General features: G+C 46.8%; 1 protein-coding gene across 5 annotated transcripts in view; it reads left to right on the top strand.

Annotated features, from left to right (window-relative positions):
• Positions 1-18,513, top strand: part of KIF16B (kinesin family member 16B) — a 301,307-nt gene that overhangs the window by 204,101 nt on the left and 78,693 nt on the right. For 2 of the 5 annotated variants that reach the window (XM_018056937.1, XM_018056935.1), the window contains 4 exons: positions 1,335-1,487; positions 3,547-3,643; positions 4,356-4,406; positions 17,603-17,725. In XM_018056937.1, coding sequence (XP_017912426.1) covers positions 1,335-1,487; positions 3,547-3,643; positions 4,356-4,406; positions 17,603-17,725 — 424 coding nt within the window. Of the gene's footprint in view, positions 1-1,334; positions 1,488-3,546; positions 3,644-4,355; positions 4,407-5,720; positions 8,514-17,602; positions 17,726-18,513 lie in introns of those variants that run through there. The other 3 variants (XM_018056933.1, XM_018056934.1, XM_018056936.1) reach the window with 3 other exon arrangements.

Below are 18,513 nucleotides of genomic sequence, written 5' to 3'. Positions count from 1 at the left end.
TGCCGTCCCTGGCTTCTGCCAGCCGGCCTTGCTCCCTGGCCCTTTACTGTCAGTGCTAGATTCTAGCAGATACGCTTTAGTGATGTCCCAGTGTCAGCACTTCCCTGGAAGCTGGGCGGAGGAGGCTTTCAGCTTTGTGTGTTTTGATGGAGTAGATTTTGCAAAGGCCTGATTGAGGCCGGCAGATTCTCAGCGCTTTGCTGTGGCTGTGACAGTCCTGTAGCTTTCTGGGGGCCTTGGTTTTGTGTCTTATTATTTCTCTGGGCTCTCCCAACCGAGCCAGGGTCTGCCGTGCACCCTGACCCGACCACTTGTGAATTTCCAAAGTGCAAAATACCAGATTCACATGGAGTCAGATTGGACCAACACTGCACTGCGTTTGTCTTTCTCTGCCAGCTTGCTTTATGAGCTAGGTCTAATCCATTTTCTTCTTTCCCCCTTGATGGTTATATAACCACAGGGGACAAGCGTCAGGCACTTGGAAAGTGGCAGGGTTGCATCTCGACACCAGCTGAGATCCAAGTCCCATAACAGTAAGTGGGCTAGTGTTCCTTAGGACACACTGACTGGCAAGCTTGGCTCTTTGGCCTGATGGCCCTGAATTCAGTCACGCCTGGGCCAGTGGGAGACCAGCCTCATACATACTTGACCTTACATTAGCTGTATCGTCTGCCTTTGGAAATAAATGTTTGGTTCCAGAGCTTATGGTTTATATTAATTTCTGTAGATACTTAGCCTGTTTTCCTAGGTCTTTCTCACCTATTTCCCTTTTCCACACCCTCTGCCTTAGCCAGCACAGATTCCTGGTTTTCGTGGCTTAGTCCCTTTGTTCATGCACCTGGAATACCATTCACTGTCATCTCCAAATGCCAAATTCCCACTGGCCTGTGTGGACTCAATTTAGAACTGCCTTGACCGTGAAGTTTCTCCTAGATTGGTGGTTTTAAAAGATTCTTTAAAACAAAAATCTCTTTTGTCAAATAGACATCCTTGTTGGGATATGATGTATAGTCCGCAACCAACAGTTATGTTGAAGCCAGGGTTAGGGCTCAGAATTCTGCATTTGTACTTCTGAGGATTTACCGGACACAGTGGGAATACCTTTGCCCTTGACGCAGAACTCTCTCTAACGCCTGGATATCTGTGGCGTTTGTCCTGAAACTCTCTGTGGCTTGTTACCACCTTATACATTGTCTTATAGGTCTGCAGTACCTTTTCTACCAGAAGGTAAAGCTCCTTGGGCAGTTTTTGTCTGGGTCTCCTGTGGTTTCTAGGGAAGAAGCTCAGGAGATAACTGTTTAATGAGTGAATTCACATAACTTCCATCTTTGTAGGTTAGAGCATGAAATCCAGCAGTTGAAGCTGAAGATCTGTGAGGTTGATGGTGTTCAAAAAGGGCATCGTGGGACCTTAGAGGGAAAGCCTGCTGCTTCCAGCTTCCCTTCCAGTGCAGAAAAATCTCACCTGGTCCCTCTGATGGATGCGAGGTATTAGACAGCACACTGATATCAGGCCTATTTCTGACATGATTTGATGACTCAGGGAACCCTATATTGGCCAGTTTGCATATGAAGGGCTCTATACAAGATGATGAACAGTACTTGTCCCCAAGACATATTTGTCTTGATCAGCTGCTGCCTGGCCCCTGGTGGGGTGAGATGTCCTTTATAGGGCTCAAGACAGGATACTCGGCCAGTCAAATCAAGAATGCTGGTGCAAGTAGTTTGTGTAAGAAGGTAGAATTGTTCAAAGGTTCAGGGAGGGACTTCCCTGGTGGGCCAGTGGTTAAGAATCTGCCTTGCAATGCAGGGGACGTTTGTTCACTCCCTGGTCAGGGGACTAAGATCTCACATGCCATGGAGCAGCTGGGCCTGCATGCCACAGCAGGGGAATCTGTGTGCCACAGTGAAAGATCCCGAGCGATGCCAGGAAGATCCCACAGGCCGCAATGAAGACCCGGTGCAACCAAATAAATAAATGTTTAAAGAAAAAAAAAAGGTTTTGGAGAACCAGAAAGGAGTGATGCCAGGCCAGGTCTAGAGGAGCAAACCAGAGTTAATTGGATTGTACCAAGATGGACCTTGTGTTGATAGTTTACAGAAGTCATTGGTTACAAATAGACGCCGCAGAGACCGCACCGTATATTCAGAATGACCGTGAATAGCACGCATGCATACCTGATGTTCCTATGGAAAAGTGATTTTCACCTTGGTCGGCATCATGAATTGATCTGTGGCTTGGAGCCTTCAGCTAAATCGACCTATTCATTCTTTGCCTACAAGACTGTTTTCCTCACTCCATCTATGCCATGGGGACATTTCAAACTGGGCTGTCCAGAGCCCTGGGTACTAGCAGATAGCTATTCAGGTATCAAAATGTGCTCAGAACGGCACTCTGAGGTCCTTTAAACCTAAGTTGTCGTCCTCTGTGGCGCTTAAAATTTAAGTAAAGGTTCAGAGAGAGAATTTGTTTATAGGAGGCCTTGGCTCATATTCAGTTGCATATGATTTTCTTTACTGAAATACTGAAATGTAAATACTGTATTCTATTAGCGTTGTACCATTCTTTTGGGCTACTTTACCTATAATACCAATCTCTTTACCCAGCATATCAGAAAGTCGTTTAGCCATGGTCAGTAGTACAGAAATGTTTCTAGAATTATGTGTAGACTTAGATGAAACCAGATTTTTAATTTTTTAGTGTGCTAAGATGTAAACATTTAAAACAATCTGTGTAATTCAGTGTTTGTAGACCCAGGGCCGGGAGCCTAGAACTGAGAAATCCTTGCCTTTGGGCGGCCTGAGTCACTGGAAAGATTTTGATGGGCCCCAAATCCTCTGTTCTCCCTGGTTTTTCTGGGTGGATGGCTGCAGTTTATATAGTTTCCCCGATGTATTGTATGGTGTGCCAGATGCTTGATTGACAGCTGCCTCAAAGGTCAGCTGTTTCTGGCTTCCACTGTCGTGGCCCTTGGCCGGGCCTTTTGGAAGGGAGAGACCTGTAAAACACACGGTCTCACGGCCAGGTGCAGCGAAGAGACAGAAGGAGCCAGGTGAGACAGCGAGCCGTGCAGTGGGGAGGTCTGTGGAGGCTGCACCTGCCTCTTTGTCTTTCCTTTTACTCCTCTGAGATGACTTTGCGTTTTGTGAATTCAGTATGTGTGTGAGGAAACCGAGGCTTGGTGAGTGAAGTGCTGGGTCTCAGAGTCCGTCCTGAGACCGTGGAGGGTCTCTGACTCTCCTTTGGCCCGCAGTAGGAGTTCTGCCCGGGACATCAGAGGGAGTTTGCATGGGATAACTGAGTTTCCCTTCCGTTCCCAGGATTTGGTAATTTGTCCAGGCCTCTCTTGTTGGAGGAAAACCCTAGATAGGGAACACGTGATGTCACATTTCTTAGACAGAAGGCAAAGGTTGGAGGCTCTGAGTTAACTATGTTTAGCATTTAGAAAAAGAAGGTTTCTGGTTGCCAAGGGTGTGGGTTAGCAGGATCTCAGGATGCGCTGTGTGGTTAGATGGAATGATGGACCCCCATCTTCTTGGCTTTCAGGATCAATGCGTACATTGAAGAGGAAGTCCAGAGACGCCTTCAGGGTCTGCACCGCGTGGTCGGTGATGGCCGCAGTGAACCTGCGGACACGGTGAAGGTGAGCGAAGGAGCTGGCGGTCCGGGCAGTCGTTTTCAAGATGACTTTCCATTAAGGAGCTGGGGGTGGTGATCTTTTATTTACAGTTTTTCAGTGGGAAAATTGAGATATAAAGTGTTGTCAAATAATTAAATATTACTTGGGTGGAGCTTGTTTACAGATAGTCTTATTTCAGGAGTAACTTTATTTGAACACTTTGGACTTATAGGGGAAATTCATAAGTGAATATGAAGTTTCCTAAAATGTTTCGTTTACCTCAGTTTACAAAAATTCTACACATAACACCTTTCTGTTCTCTCCAAAAATATAATCAATTTTCTAAGTATTTAATCCAAGTGCTAAATTATCCCAAGTAGAAATACAGTTTTGCCTTTGAGAAGTTACATACATGTGACTTGTTGATTTTTATCAAAATGAAGTCATTTCCTTCCTATCCTATAAATTAAGAAGTATCCTAAGGAAATCTTGCCTTTAATGTTACGCTGTGATTTTTAAGGTTAGGAATAAATGGTTCAGTTCCATTTACAGGCAGATGGATCCATACAGTCACGTTTACCTTGGAAATATAAACTCTTCAAGAAAGGTCATTGTTGAATGACAAGTATGTTTCTTTAGAATTTTGTTCTCATAAATATTCTAATCAAATCAGCTTTTTTTCCCTCTATGTGAACATGCTGTAATTTAATATAGAGGGCTTTTATTTTCATTTCAGGATAATGAGAAACTCCACAATGGTACCATTCAACGTAAGCTAAAATATGAGGTAGGTAATGACTTTTCAGATTGATAGGGTCGCCTTAAATTATGGCATGCTTGTGTGATTAAATTTTCTTAATGTTTAGTTGCATAATTAGAATTTCGAAGTCCCAGTGAGATTAATGGCTAATAGGCAAGGCAAGCTATTATATGACTTAAAAATTAAACGGAATCCTGCCGGTTGCAAACTGCTCTGACTTTATTCGAGTGTGTGTAGCTGTGGTAGAGACCCTCTGCCCAGTTTTTCATTTGTAACAGTATCCTTTCTCTTCGTCTGCATTTAAGAGGCTGAATGATATAATCAGAATCAGAGAGGGGGTTTGGAGATGAACCCGAGTACTTCCCAATGTGTTAGGAACCCTGCCTGTTTATGGATCGTGCTGGCAGTGGCTCAGAGGAAGCACTCCTGGTTGGGTAGCTTATTTCTCCAGTGGCTTGTCAGATCAGGGTTTATTTGGGGATACGATTTGTAAGGCTTTTCTTGTCTTTTCCTCCACTGAGGGACTTGTCCTTCCCATACACCCCTAAATTAAAAAATTTTTTAAAAAAAGCAAAACTAGGAGGTGGTAGAAATCTTACGTCACTGAACAGAATGAGCGACAGAGGGGTGGATGTCCTACGGGAGACGGACCATCTCACCCTCCATCCGACCCTTCCGGGAATAGCGCTGTCTTCCTCTGAACATCCGACTCCTCAGGAGATGACCTTGTGAAGAAAAGGACGTTGCCTTTCACTTCTTTGTATCCACATGTCTAGCCTGTAGCAGGCTGGCCGTGAGCCTTTTGTGGTCCTGGTTTGCAAACACCATAATGGTGCTCTAACCAGGGCAGATGTGAGGATTCCCATGAAACAAACCAAGAGGCCAGAGAAACACAGGTGAGGTTGGAATACTTGTCAGTTTTTCATTCACGTTAAGTATGCCCCCGGCTACTCTTACATTTTGGACATTTACTCAAGGACTTATTTTCACAACTAAATTTGCCTCCTGGAAAATTGAATCAAAGGCCTTAGAATTCTGTCTTTTTTTCTTTTTAAGAGTAGAATATTAGACCAAGAAATGGATACTGTGGGTCACTCCCATCTAACATATTTCTATCAAAATACTTGGCAATCTATAAGATATGAAATATGGAAATTGATGCTCTGTGTGTGAATCAGATCCTCTATTCTGAAATCATGAGTCAATCAACACGAATGGCTTTGGTTATCGATTGAACCTCTGCATTAATCCACACGATAAAACCAATGACCACAGGAATCTTCATTCACGCAAAAAGAATCGCAAGAGATGCCACAGCCCCCTTTCACCTGTTTTTGACAGAAGAGCTGTCCTGCCCCATTGCTGCCCAGAGACGTCACTGATGCCCCTGGCCGAGAGGAGAGCGGGGAGGTGGACCAGAACCACCACTGGAGCCTGCCCGTGACCCAGAGCATCCCTGGCCCGTCTGCCTGCTGCTCAGCGCCAGGCTGGGGAGCAAACCAGCGGGGGGCTTGGCCCTCGGAGGACGAGCTGTCACACAGCAGCAGTTGTAACAGAGGCGACTCTCGGCCAGAATGCCTCGATCTCACTGAAACCTCTCCTCTTGGCAAAAGCAGCACCAGTGGTGCGGGACATTTTCATGGTGAGTCAGAAAGCCTCAGCGAGCTGACGAGTCCTCAAGGTGGACCCAGCCCGGGGCTCACATCCAGCTGGACTTGGCTGCAGCACACATCCCAGGAAGTGTCCGTGGACGGCAGGGGCGAGCAGACCAGGCGGAGCCAGCTCCTCTGCTTTGTCTCTGAAAGGGTCCCCCGGGCCAGTGTCCCCCCAGCAGCACTGGCCTCCAAGCTCTGCTGGGAGGAGGCAGCAGCTGGAGTGGTGAGCTCTCCGGAGTCCTTGATGACTGTCGAGCCAGAGGGAAGCCATGGGTTGGGGTTCGTTTACCAGTGGGTCTCAGACTTTTACAAAGACACCAGGAGCCACCTGCTGCGGGCAGGCACAGAGGCCATCGGCCAAGCCCGGCTCATGGGCAGCCTGTGCGACCCCAGCCGGCTCGCATCGCAGGCAGCAACCTTCCTCACGAGGCTGCCGATTCTGAAGCTGTCACCCCTGCACAGGCTGCTAGAGATAGGTGGGGCAGCAGCAGAAGCTCTTTCTCTCCCTAAGGAAGGTCAGGTTGGCAGCAGGGATGAGGCAGGGGCCGTGGGGCGGGCAGGGAACCTGGTGCCCTACCGAGTCCTGGGCTGGCCCGCTGGCCCCGCAGCCACTGAGTTCCCAGGCTCCTTACTGGGCTCTGTCTCCTGCCTGGAACTGGAAGGTGCCAGAAGGGGCTCCGTGTTTAAGCAGACCCTTGTGCAATTCCCAGACCAAATGCTGAAATTTCAAGAATGCCCCTTAACAGACTTCCTTGAGCTGGTGGCTGGTTCCCTACCAGAACTCTGGGGCAACACGGATGTACCCCAAGGCATGTACTGGCTGGCGGTGGCCAACTGCGCGGAGCCAGCGCCCCGGCCCGCATGCTTGCTCCTGTTCGGCTGTGCGCTATACGCCCTGGTTCTGGACTCCTGGGGCTCCGTGGGTGTGTTTCACGCCCTGCCGCTGTCTGGGCTCCAGGAGATTCAGGTTGGCTTCGGTGGGCAGAGCGTTCGGCTCCTGGGCTCTGCAGAGAATCTGCTGCTCACCGTGTTTACCTACAACAAGAACCTCTGCCAGCAGATATGCCGGGACCTCCTGTGTGTCCTTGCGTCTGCGTCCGAGGCCACCGCCTGCGCCGAGCATCCCTTGTTCCGTGAAGATCTGGTCCAGCTCTCCCTTGACTGGAAGGCAGAAATCCCTGACCTAGTTTTGGCAAACGGAGTCCGGTTATCATCCAGGTTCCAGAATACCCTGGTGGACCTGATCTACTTCCTTCACGGGAACCTGGGCGCTGGCGCCCCGTCTCTGGCGGAGGCTCAGCTCTTGCTCTACACGACGGTCAGAGTCGGGGGTGACTCTGGCCAAGATCCCTGTCTGTCACTCGTCCTTCTGAACACCCACGTGGCCCTGGTGAGGGAAGACCGCGTGTTCCATCCTCGCAGCCCTGCCCTGAGCTCTCCGCCCCCAGGAACGCGGTTTGATGTGGTCAGATGCCGAGGCTTAAGTGAATTCAGGTGCCTCGTCATTCCAGAGACAAAGACATCATTCACCCTCGAACTCGTCTTCCTCCAAAACCTCAGACGCCAGTCAGATTCAGGAAGCAGTGCCTCTCGGCGCCCTCAGGAAGCCCGGAAGGTTCAGCCGTGCACCAGCACCTTGGATCTGCAGGACGGCAAGGATGTGGTCCCTGAGGTCTGGAAACTGACCTTCAGCTCGCGGGATGAGGCTCTGTGGCTGACCTCACACTTGACGAGGCTCTAGGGAGGAGGCTTGTAACGGTACTCTGCGTGGTTTCTCAGACTGTTGGTAGAATAAACATGATGACAACCGTCCAGGGCTATGAATAGGTCAGTGTGGCTAACTGATTTGAAACTGGACAAATGCAGACCTCTCTAAATTGGAAATGTAAAAAATTTAAATATCTCCTTTGAAATAAAAACAAACAATAGCTGAGCACTGATAAAATACCTTTCTCACCACCGTGCCTCACTTTCCGGAATGTCAGCCTTGTAAATCGGGTCCGCCTCATTGTTTGTGAGGTGCTGGAAGCACGTAGGGGTGTGTTGACTTGTGGTCGGGTACCTTGGCGTCTGTCGGGTTTCTGCCAGACGCAAGCAGGTGGACGTGAGCTGCCTGAGCAGGTGTCTGGTCTGGCAGCTCCCTTCCCAGCGTCCTCCGCTGGCTGAGGTTAGGACATCTCTGTCTCAGAGCCCGACAGTGAAGGCTTCCGCCAGCCTTCCTCAGGGGCCCCGAGGGTTTGCAACGCCTGCCGCCTCCCATAACACGTGGGATGGAGGCAGTGCCGTGCCCTGCTGGGTCTCCTTCAGGGCATCGCCTTTGTCGTCCTCCGCTCAGACTTCCGGCCCTTCCTTTCCATCCTGTGGTTCAGTTCCTCCCTCGTCAGCTCAGTTTTGACTGTTCTCCCCGCTGGGTCATGTGGCCCCATGTTCCAGTCCTTTCTCTGAGCTTCCGCGTTTCTCTGCTAGAAAGGCTCTTAAGCTTTGGGTAAGTGTCTGTGCTGCTGCGGCTGTCTCATCAGATGGAGGCCGCCCTGAAGGCATCTGGCGCTTGCCTGCCACCCCCAGCTTCCTCTCAGCCTGCACATCCTTCTCAACCTCTAACCACAGGGCCTTGCGTTCCCTGCTTCCTGGGGGAGCTCACGCCATGTCAGCCTGGGTCGGCTCCTCTCCGCTCCGGGTACCATCCAGCTGCCCTCCTCTTGCATAAGTGGCTTAGAGCCGGCTCTTCAGAGCCTCTCCTCTGATGGACCCCTTCCTGTGCACCCATCTCTGGTCAACATTCCTATGAGGCGGCTTGCACGTTTTGTGTTTATGTTTTCCGGCATCTGACCCCGGGTTGCTATGCTTCTCTTCTCCTGTTTTCAAGTTCGAGTGTTCTAGCTTCCAGAGTCTCAGGAGGAAGGAGGCCCCCTCCCATCACCCTTTCTCTGCTCTTTTGCTTCAGCTGGCAGCTGCTCTGCCGTGCATCCGCAGCTCTCGGCCTGGCCTGCAAGGGCCACTTTCTATTCCGGTCAGGTCTTTGCATCACAGACAGTAGAAGTGATGTAGCCCCACACTTCATTTCTTTTCCTCATTGAGTGGGCCAGTGCCAAGCTGATCCGTCCAGAGACTGACCCTTTGCCTCTGGCCAGGAAGCACAGCTCCTCCCTCTTCCCCATCAGAGCTGACTACAAGCTGCTGAACTTGCCCTGCGTTTCCAGCGTTGGTTTTCCTCTCCCCAGATTCTGAGGGAGGGAGTGGGGAGAGGCAGGACCTAGGAGGCTGTGTCAGGGTCCACACTGCTGGCTGCAGCCTGGCTGGTGGTGGCCAAGCGAGGTCTTTTATCTTTCTGGAGAAAGTGGAATTCCTATGTTTTTTTCCTTTTCCTGTGGAGCTTGTTTTTAACCCTTCCATAACCCCTTCCCCCCGCCGACACACACAGGCACACACTCTCTCACATATGCACACGCATTCACACCCTTTTGCCTTACACGTGAAGACTTTTGAGTCTGTGATAAAGACATCATTAGAATTAGTTTGTTGACACGACTGACTGACTGAACAACAACAACAACTAATTAAGTGCTTAAAAAAAAAAAATGTTTGTTGTCTGCTTGGCGGGTGGATCTTCTATCACAGAAAAAACTTCCAAAATGAACCAGAGTAGTCTTCTGATATCTTACCAACAATATTTCTCTGGATTTTAATCGAGTATTTTCCTTATGAGAACAGAGTGAATGATCATGAGGAGCAGAGAGAGCAGAGTGTAAGATCCCAGAGATGGATAGCGTGGTTGGGGAGGAAATAGTACATAGGCGGTCCGTTTAGCAGAGTGATACGCATTAGACAGATTTGCTCATCCTCACAGGTAAAGAAGCAGGACTCCACCATGTTATAAGTTATGCTCTTTAATGTTGTCCATAGACGGAGCGTGCAGCGACGTGAGTGCTGCATAGAGGTCACATTATCGGCTTCGACAAAAGTCTGCTCGGTGAGCCACGTAGCCTGAAATGAGGGCTACGGCTACGAAACAGAAGCAGCCTCTGGGCAATTCAGATTCCACCTGTCACTTCGTTTCACCTGAGCATACATTTCACCTTGAGATCAAATGTGGTCCTGATGTGAGGATCTGATTCACCATCACGAATTGACTGGTAAGGGTGTCAGGAGGCCGGGAGAAGCCAGTGGAGGGCCGTGTGCCCCCCTTATCGTCCATGGCTTCGGTCTTAGGGCCTCTCTCTGGCTCACAGGTTCCTTTTCCGGGGTTCTGAGCCTGGGATGCTGCTGCAGGGGAGCAGGTGTGGCAGCTTTGGCATCCAGCCTGAGGTACCATCTTCTCAGTGGTAATGAGCTTCTCTATCAGAAAAAAAAAAGGCTCATCCATACTTCATTATGTGGCACTTTGCATTATCATACTGTAAGCATAAACACTTAACATTGCAGAGCTTGTTACTGTGTTCTAGACAATACCTCTCTGAGTCCTTTTGAAATAGCAGTTTCATCTGAATTTGATTAAAATCCATTTTGCTCACAGCTGCCTGTTGTGCAGACTTGTGGATGGCAGGGTGAATTTATTTAGTCTTTGTTGAAAAACACTTGAAAACAGTTTGTCTCCCCATTCTCATTACTTTAAAAAAATGTGCATGCATCCTTTGGAGAGAATGCTTATGCCTTCCAGCAGTAGTAATTACAGTAATTTTTATTTACATTCTTTTTCCTAGATGGATTAAAGTTCTGAATGATAACTAGATTAGAGCACTTTTATTAATACTTCTTAGATAGTCAAGTGGTCTTGTTGGGCAGACTAGTTTCTAATGAGGTCGTTTTGCTGATTGAGTTACACAGCCTCCACTGCTCACTTTTTAGTTAATACTGCTTCCTTCCTTAGCATACCTTTTGTGATGGATGTTATATCAGTCAGCTGTTGCCAAGTATCAGGCAACCCTCAAAATTTTAGTGACTTCCCAAAAAAGAAAGCTTTTATTTCTCACTAATAGTTTGTAGTTGAACCGAGGCGTCTCTGCTTGGCCAGGGTCATCTGTAGCTCAGCTAGGGCTGGTCTGTACCACCTGTCTCACTTTGGGGTCTGTGTGGAAGGGGCAGTGGCCATAAAGTTGATAATAGAACCAGTAGGGGGACCGGTAGAAAAGACAGCCATGCATCGTGTCTGCCAGCACCCTGTTGGCCAACATGGGTCACACACCCACATCCAAAGCCAGGGGCAAGGAAGAGCATGCTCCGTTCACCAGGAAGCCGTGGCGAGAGTGTCTTCCCCCTCTTCCTCCTCTGGCTACAAGAGAGAGAACTGGGACCACACACGGATGCATTCAGCCGCGCTTCCCAAGGTTCTCTTGGAGATAAGTTCAGGTAGAACTTGTAGGACCTCTCCATGATGAAAGTGTTGAGTCTCCGTCATCAGTTGAACATAGTTCCCAATTCAGTCTTTGCTTAACCCCTCCATGGGCTGATTTTCGCCTGCCTCAGAAGCAGTTTATTCACTGGGATCTGCTCTCACTGTTAGAGGCTTCCCTGGTGGCTTAGATGGTAAAGACTCCACCTGTAATGTAGGAGACCAGTTTCAATCCCTGGGTTGGGAAGATCCCCCGAGGGATGGGATGGCTACCCACTCCAGAGTTCTTGCCTGGAGAATCCCACGGATGGAGGAGCCTGGCGGGTTACAATCCATGGGTTCACAAAGAGTCAGACGCGACTGAGTGCCTTTCACTTTTTCTCACTGTTAGACCGTTCCTCCCATAATCCTCCTCATTGTGACCTCCATCTGCAGTCCATCCATCAGTGGCCGCTCTGTGGCAGAATGGAGCAGGTCTGTTCCACAATTGTATTATACCAACAGCCTTTCAAGGACGCAGTGTCCGCTCTCACCTCCTCTGGTTTTTCTTTTTCTACGGCCAATGTTCTTTAGTCCCCGTACTGGTTCCTACATAACACAGATTCCGAGCTACCAACATCCAGTCACTTATTAAGGATGCACTCCTGTAATTTTTTTTAAAACTCCTTTATAAGAAATGAAACTGAATAATCGAGTTAGTAAGAAGGAAAGAGATTCTGTTACAAATCGGCGCTCACGTTGTTTCGTCATCTCATTAAAATTGCTCGTTGCTGAAGATGCAGTGGATCATCGTGGTAACAGTCCCGACCACCCTTTATATGGTGACTTATAGCCTACTGAGTTCTTTCCTACGTGCTATTCCTTTGGAGCCCCACTGTGATCCTGCTGGGATGGGGAGAGTGTCGATTTCCAGTTCATGTCTGAAAGGATCACTTGATTGAGAACTGGAACTCAAACCCAGACCTGACTCTGGGACGGATATTCTTGCCAGAGTCATCTCCTGGTCGTGGTTATTCTTGACAGTTCCCGCATACATATTTTTCTTGATCTGTCTTTTCATAGGCATGAATGATTAATTGGAAGAACTGCTGATTTTTTTTCCTGACTTGTAACTTTTTTCTTGGTATTCTAGACATTAAAGATTATGTCTCTTTTTATACGTTTTATTTTTCGAAGAATTGCCTTACAAGTTTCGCAGCAATTCCATTGTTTCTGGGTATGCTTTACATCTCCTTTTTGCTCTCTGCATTTTAGCTCTTACAGAAGAAAAGCTGGGATATAACCATTGTGGCATATGGTACAGATAACCTTGTGTGCTCCGAGTTGCTCCTTTAGTTGGCAGGTTAAACAGTATACTCTACAGAAACACAGAAGCATGGTGATAGAGTCCTCGCTAGGCCCCACTTTAGTTTCTCCTGGACCTGAGAATTCAGCATGGTTTGAGAAGTCAGCAACTGACTGACGAGTGGCACTTTCCATGGGTCATTAAAGACACTGCAGAACCAGGAGGAAGATCACCTGTTTTTCCCTCCTTGCTTTGCTGCTCCTAGACTCATGTTTGGTGATGAGAGCCACGTGACAGCTGCTGCCGCATCCTCAGTGAGTCACTCTAAACCTGTTATTTAGTCTTTTTTTAAACCGTCCATCTAACGATGGGTTATCCATTGTTAACGGTGGGCCATTCAACTTCTGTTTGGACTAGAGAAAGATGGGGACATTTTTAATTGTTTCAAGTTGAATCATTCATAAGATGTTCAGTATTTCCAAACCTTGAGACAAATGTCAGTCATCTCAGATGTGGATGAAATAATCTACTTGTAGTAAGAATCAGAGATTCAGATTTACCGTAAGGTCTTTCTAGCCTCAAGATATTCCACACGAATCTATGTCTAGTACAATTGGTTATTTTCTGGCTCATTTATCCTTGATGATACATAGGTATATAGCAAAAGGACAGAAATACTCCTTTATTTGAAAACTCATATTTCTGTGTCCTGCTGTATTCCGAAGTCACTTTAAAGTAAGGCACAGTTTGCCTTGCTTCTGCACGTCAGCCAGTTGTCAGGCCCCAACCTCAACAAAGGTCATACCAGGAGCAGGTGTGCCACGTGCCTTAGCAAATCTGGGTCAGCGGCAGGTACGGAGCCTTCTGAGCGGCATGGGGCCAGCCCCAGGTCCCTTCTTGGCACAGGGAGGCTTTACTTCTGGACAGGCATGCAAGTATGTCTTGGCTTTCTGCCACATTGCATAAGGTACACCTGCTCACACAGGCCGCCTTTGTGCCCTGTTTCTTGTGGCGTGGCTCGTACTTGAGAAGGTCCTTGCTGCCTATGCCCCAGACCCCAGTTTTCAAATTGAGGGGTCACAGTAGGTGTCTGATGCAGAGACCTCTAGTAAAACTATCACTGTGGCACATGTGGTTGAAAAAGGAAGGGTTAGAAATATGTGCTATGCTGGGAACAGAGAAAGGGGAACCGCTGCTGCTAAGTCGCTTCAGTCGTGTCCGACTCTGTGCGACCCCATAGACGTCATCCCACCAGGCTCCCCCGTCCCTGAGATTCTCCATGCAAGAATACTGGAGTGGGTTGCCGTTTCCTTCTCCAATGCATGAAAATGAAAAGTGAAAGTGAAGTCGCTCAGTCGTGTCCGACCCTTAGTGACCCCTTGGACTGCAGCCCACCAGGCTCCTCCATCCATGGGATTTTCCAGGCAAGAGTACTGGAGTGGGGTGCCATTGCCTTATCCAGGGGAACCGCTAGTTTTGTTAAATCTGATAAAAGCTCAGGCTTGCCTGTGTTTTAAAAGCAAAGCATGGATATTTAGCTAACAGATCACCCAGCCGTCCTGAGGCCTGACCTTGTCATAGTTACAGCATATAGTGAATTCAGCCATCTGGTCTGTAATTAGAGCATTTAGGGGAGAATGCTGATGCCTCCCTGTGGGGTCGGCCCACTCCATGCCCTCTGCAGTGCTGACAGCTATTCTAGTGGATGCTAATGCCTCTTCCTATTAATTTCATTAATTTGCTCCTTTTGAAGGAGACACAGCCTGAGTAAGGAAGAGAAGCTTCTAACCTGAATATTCAAAACATACCCTGTGATATGTCTGCTTCCTTTGGCTGAGGACCGGACTATAGTATTTCTCTGACACTGGGAAAATAGTGTATTTGTTGACGCTGGACATTGTTTTGGCAAAAGCTATCCGAAGAAAATACTTCTCTGTATCTTATTTTAAAAAGTGGTATTTCTTGTGTATAGAAATGTAATCTAGGTTACTGATTATGTACTTTTCCTTGACCTTTTATTTCTAAATAGAGCCGCTCTATGGTGCATTTAAACTTGCTTGGCACATCCCATGTGTTTATCCAGCTCTCCTGCGAGACGAGCTTCCACACTACAGCCTTTCTTGTTTCGTCCCCTCCTAGCATGGTGCGCCACTGGCTTCCCCTTCCCAGTCTAAGATGACTCTTTGCCCTGTGTAGAGAAACTGTGACTGATTCCAAAATCAGGAATTCCATAGATGTTTATAAGCTCTCACAGAAAACAGGATTTGATGTGATGCAGCACACATTTACAATAAAACTCAGGATATTCAAACTATAACTACTTTCAAATTAAAAAAAAATAAATTTGGCAGAAATTTGTGTCAACTTTCCTTCCTGCCCAACAGAAGTGTAGTTTAGGATAAGGTCAGGAACTCTGCGCAGTATATCCTGAGAATTCAACATTTTACACCTTGTTGACTTCAAAACATATCGTCTAAAAATTCCATCGCAACAGTGATTCAGTGGAAACACATACTCATGGCTTTTCTCTATAGTTATGCTCAAATGTCTTTGGATTCCTGACTTATTCTTCAGTTATTCATTTCTGCAGGTGTTTCTCTCCACCTGTTAGTATTTAATTACTGTGAAATCAGTGCGATTGAAGTAAACTGTGGCCCCAGATGTTAGTGGGAATGCTGGCAATATTTCTAGTCCTTGATGTACAAAACAGTGAAGAGAAATGTCCCCTTCTCAAAGAAGGGATCAGTTATTCTTCCCCATCTGGTCCCAAACAGGGCAGTGGCTTTTGTGTACCATCTAGTGGAACCATTTCTTGTACATGTGTGCGTGCTGGGGTGGAAAGGGCTGTCCTGGATTTAGGTGAGTTGCCTGATAAGATCCATTTTCTCCCAGGTCACTGGTCTGTACAGTATTCATATACCTGTTGAATATGAAGGCAGTGATTTTTTTTCTGTAAAGGATTTATGAGCCTGTGCTTCAAGCAACTTTTTTTTTTTTCATTAGGAATTTCCACTATGGTTTTTGACACCAAGGATAGCTAAAGAGAGGTGTACCATTGCAATAAAATGAATGGTTTTTATCTTGGGTAACCAGCTGTGCAGTGAAAAACTAAGACACTCTAAAAGGCTCTGGTAGCTTCATATCGTGCCGGGATGTTTGCAGTGTCAGCTGGATGAAAGGAGCCATCTGAGGCAAATCCCACACCTCTGTGTCTCCCAGAGACCTGCCTTTCACACCCGTAGCAAAGCTGGGCCTTTCATGCTCTGCCTGGCTGAGACGCCAAGGGCCCAGGACCCCTTCCTGCCAGAGGGAGAGGGAGCTTGTTGCCCCTGTTGTCTTTGTGGTCAAATGAGTAAATTTAATAATTGTGGGGTCTCCATCTATTCTGTGTGCGCTGAGGTGTTTGTTAGCTCAGTTTATCTCAGGTGGACAGATTTACTTTAAAATGTCTTGAAAGCTACAGAGTGAGGCCAGTCAGAGAAAGACCAGTACGGTATGATATCACTTACATGTGGAATCTAAAAAAATAATACAAATGAATCTGTATACAGAATAGAAACAGACTCACAGACACAGAAAACAAACTTACCATTACTTAAAGGGAAAAGATAAGAGGATAAATTGGGAATTTGGGATTATCAGATTCCCCCCATTGTATATAAAATAGTAAGAACTTACTCCATACTCAGAGAACTATATTCAATAACTTGTAATAACCTATAATAAAAATCTGAAAAATATTTGTAACTGGATCACTTTGTATACCTGAAACTAAGACAGTATTGTAAATCAACTCTAATTAAAGAAATAAAATACAAGAGTGGATGTGTGTGTGTGTAACTGAATCACTTTGCTGGATACCTGAAACTTACACAGCTTTGTAAATCAACTATACTCCAATAAAAAGTTAAAAATATGTAAATTAATACATAAAGGTCATGCTAGCAGTGCAGTGGTGATATACGTGGGCTTTCTCAGTTCCCCTGAGTTTGAATCCTGGCTCTTAGCACTTCCCATTTTTCTAAACTCTTGCACGTTACCCACGCTCTCCGCGTTGGGCCTCTTATCTGATAAATTGGGTGAATAATGCTTCTTGCCTCATGGGGAGGGCCATGAGGATTAAATGAAATGACACAGTTGAACTGTTTAACACAGTTCTAGTTAATAGTAAATACTCAGTAGATGCTAACAGTAATTATGATTTTAATGATTTTATTACTGCTGTTTCAAAAACGTGTTTTTTAGTGTCTTGTAAAGCCCTCCATTGGTAACAGTAAGGATTGTTCAGCCGATCTCCTTCCATTCACACTTAAGAGAATTCCTTTTTTTTTTTTTCTGGCCTCTTCCTCAAACCCCTCCTTGACACCATCCAGACCATAGACATTTGCCGGGAGCTCAGTTGATTATTAATCAGATGGCGCCTAAAAAAACACTTGGGATTGTTTTAATTGTGGTTTAAAGAGCTTTCCATATACTGTCTTATAAAAACGCCTGGAAGTTAAAACTAAAGCAAATGTGAATAAAATCTCCAGCTTTGGAGCTTTATGTACAGCGAGCAGTCCTGTAGTCTGTGAAGTAAAAAGGTGTTATTCAGTGATTAAGACTTTCTGAAAAGATTCTGGCTTATACCATATATTTTTTTTTTAAGTCAGGATATGTAATCTGTTCTTTGTCTACTCATTCTTGTAAATTGAAAGGAACATCAAAGCCAGACAACATTTGGGAGTGCTTTCGCGCTACCTTTGTGGACTGGTATCTCTTAAGCAATGGTCTTTTGTCATGAGAGAGACTTAGCATTTCTCTTTCAAAGGAAACCATCATTTTTCTAAATAAACTGCTGGTTGGATGTTCTTTTCTTTGCTTGAAACGGTTTCCTCCGCCTGCCTGGGCGGGATATTTGCAGTGCAGTGATCTTGGTCTCTCTTTGTTCTTCCATCCAATGTGCCTTTGATAGCGGATGGTTTCCCGCTCTTTGGGAGCAAATCCAGATGACCTGAAGGACCCCATCAAAATCAGTATCCCCCGCTACGTTCTCTGCGGCCAAGGGAAGGACGAGCACTTCGAGTTTGAGGTCAAGGTAAGTGTCCCTTCATCGCTCTTCTGGAGGCTGGAGGCGTGAGGCTCTGCAGTGCTTTTTTTTGTAAAAGGAAATAACGCTACGCAGGCACATGTGGTTTTGTACAATACTGGTCTTGTCCTTCTTTAAACCAGAATGTGAAAGTCTGGCCTGGAGCAGGTGGAGGGAAGGTGGTGGTGGGTGGGGAATCAGGCCGACACGGACGTTGCTGTCACCTCCCAGGCCCACAGGTGAGGTCACCAGCCACCTCAGACTGCCAGGGTTTCCTGCTCTGGGCATGGACCGTGCTACGCCTCAGGGAACTACCTAGTGCCCAGGCAAACCAGGACAGTCGGGCCATCCTACCATGGACTTAGGCTCCATGTTTTTTAATCTGTTAGAGCAAGAATAATATTATTTATGTCACAGGGATGCTAAGTGCGTATAAAAGGCTGACTCCAGCTTTTGGTGTATGATAAAGAATAATACCTTATGGCTGTTGCTGTTATTCCTACTGCTGTTTTCATTGTTGTTTCTGTTGTTAGTGAGTAGGAAGCTTTCCTAATCTGTTATTTGACTTATAGGACTTTTCAGGAAGAGACATGCCTGTGTCCTTATCTCATCCTTCCCCAGATAATGACTTCATCTTATTTCTAGTGGAGTTCCATCGACTCATACGCTTCATTACATACTGCTGGCCGCCGTCCTCTCCTCGGGGAATTGGTGGGTAATTGCACTTCCCTTTTGAGGATGAGCGAGGGTGTTGCTGTCATGGCGTCCACTGGGATCACCAGTGTCTGTCTGCGGGA

The sequence above is a fragment of the Capra hircus genome, chromosome 13 (assembly GCF_001704415.2).
Source record: "Capra hircus breed San Clemente chromosome 13, ASM170441v1, whole genome shotgun sequence".
Taxonomy (NCBI): Eukaryota; Metazoa; Chordata; class Mammalia; order Artiodactyla; family Bovidae; genus Capra; species Capra hircus.
The sequence above is the reverse complement of the archived record's forward strand: the minus strand, read 5'-3'. Positions and strand labels throughout refer to the sequence as shown.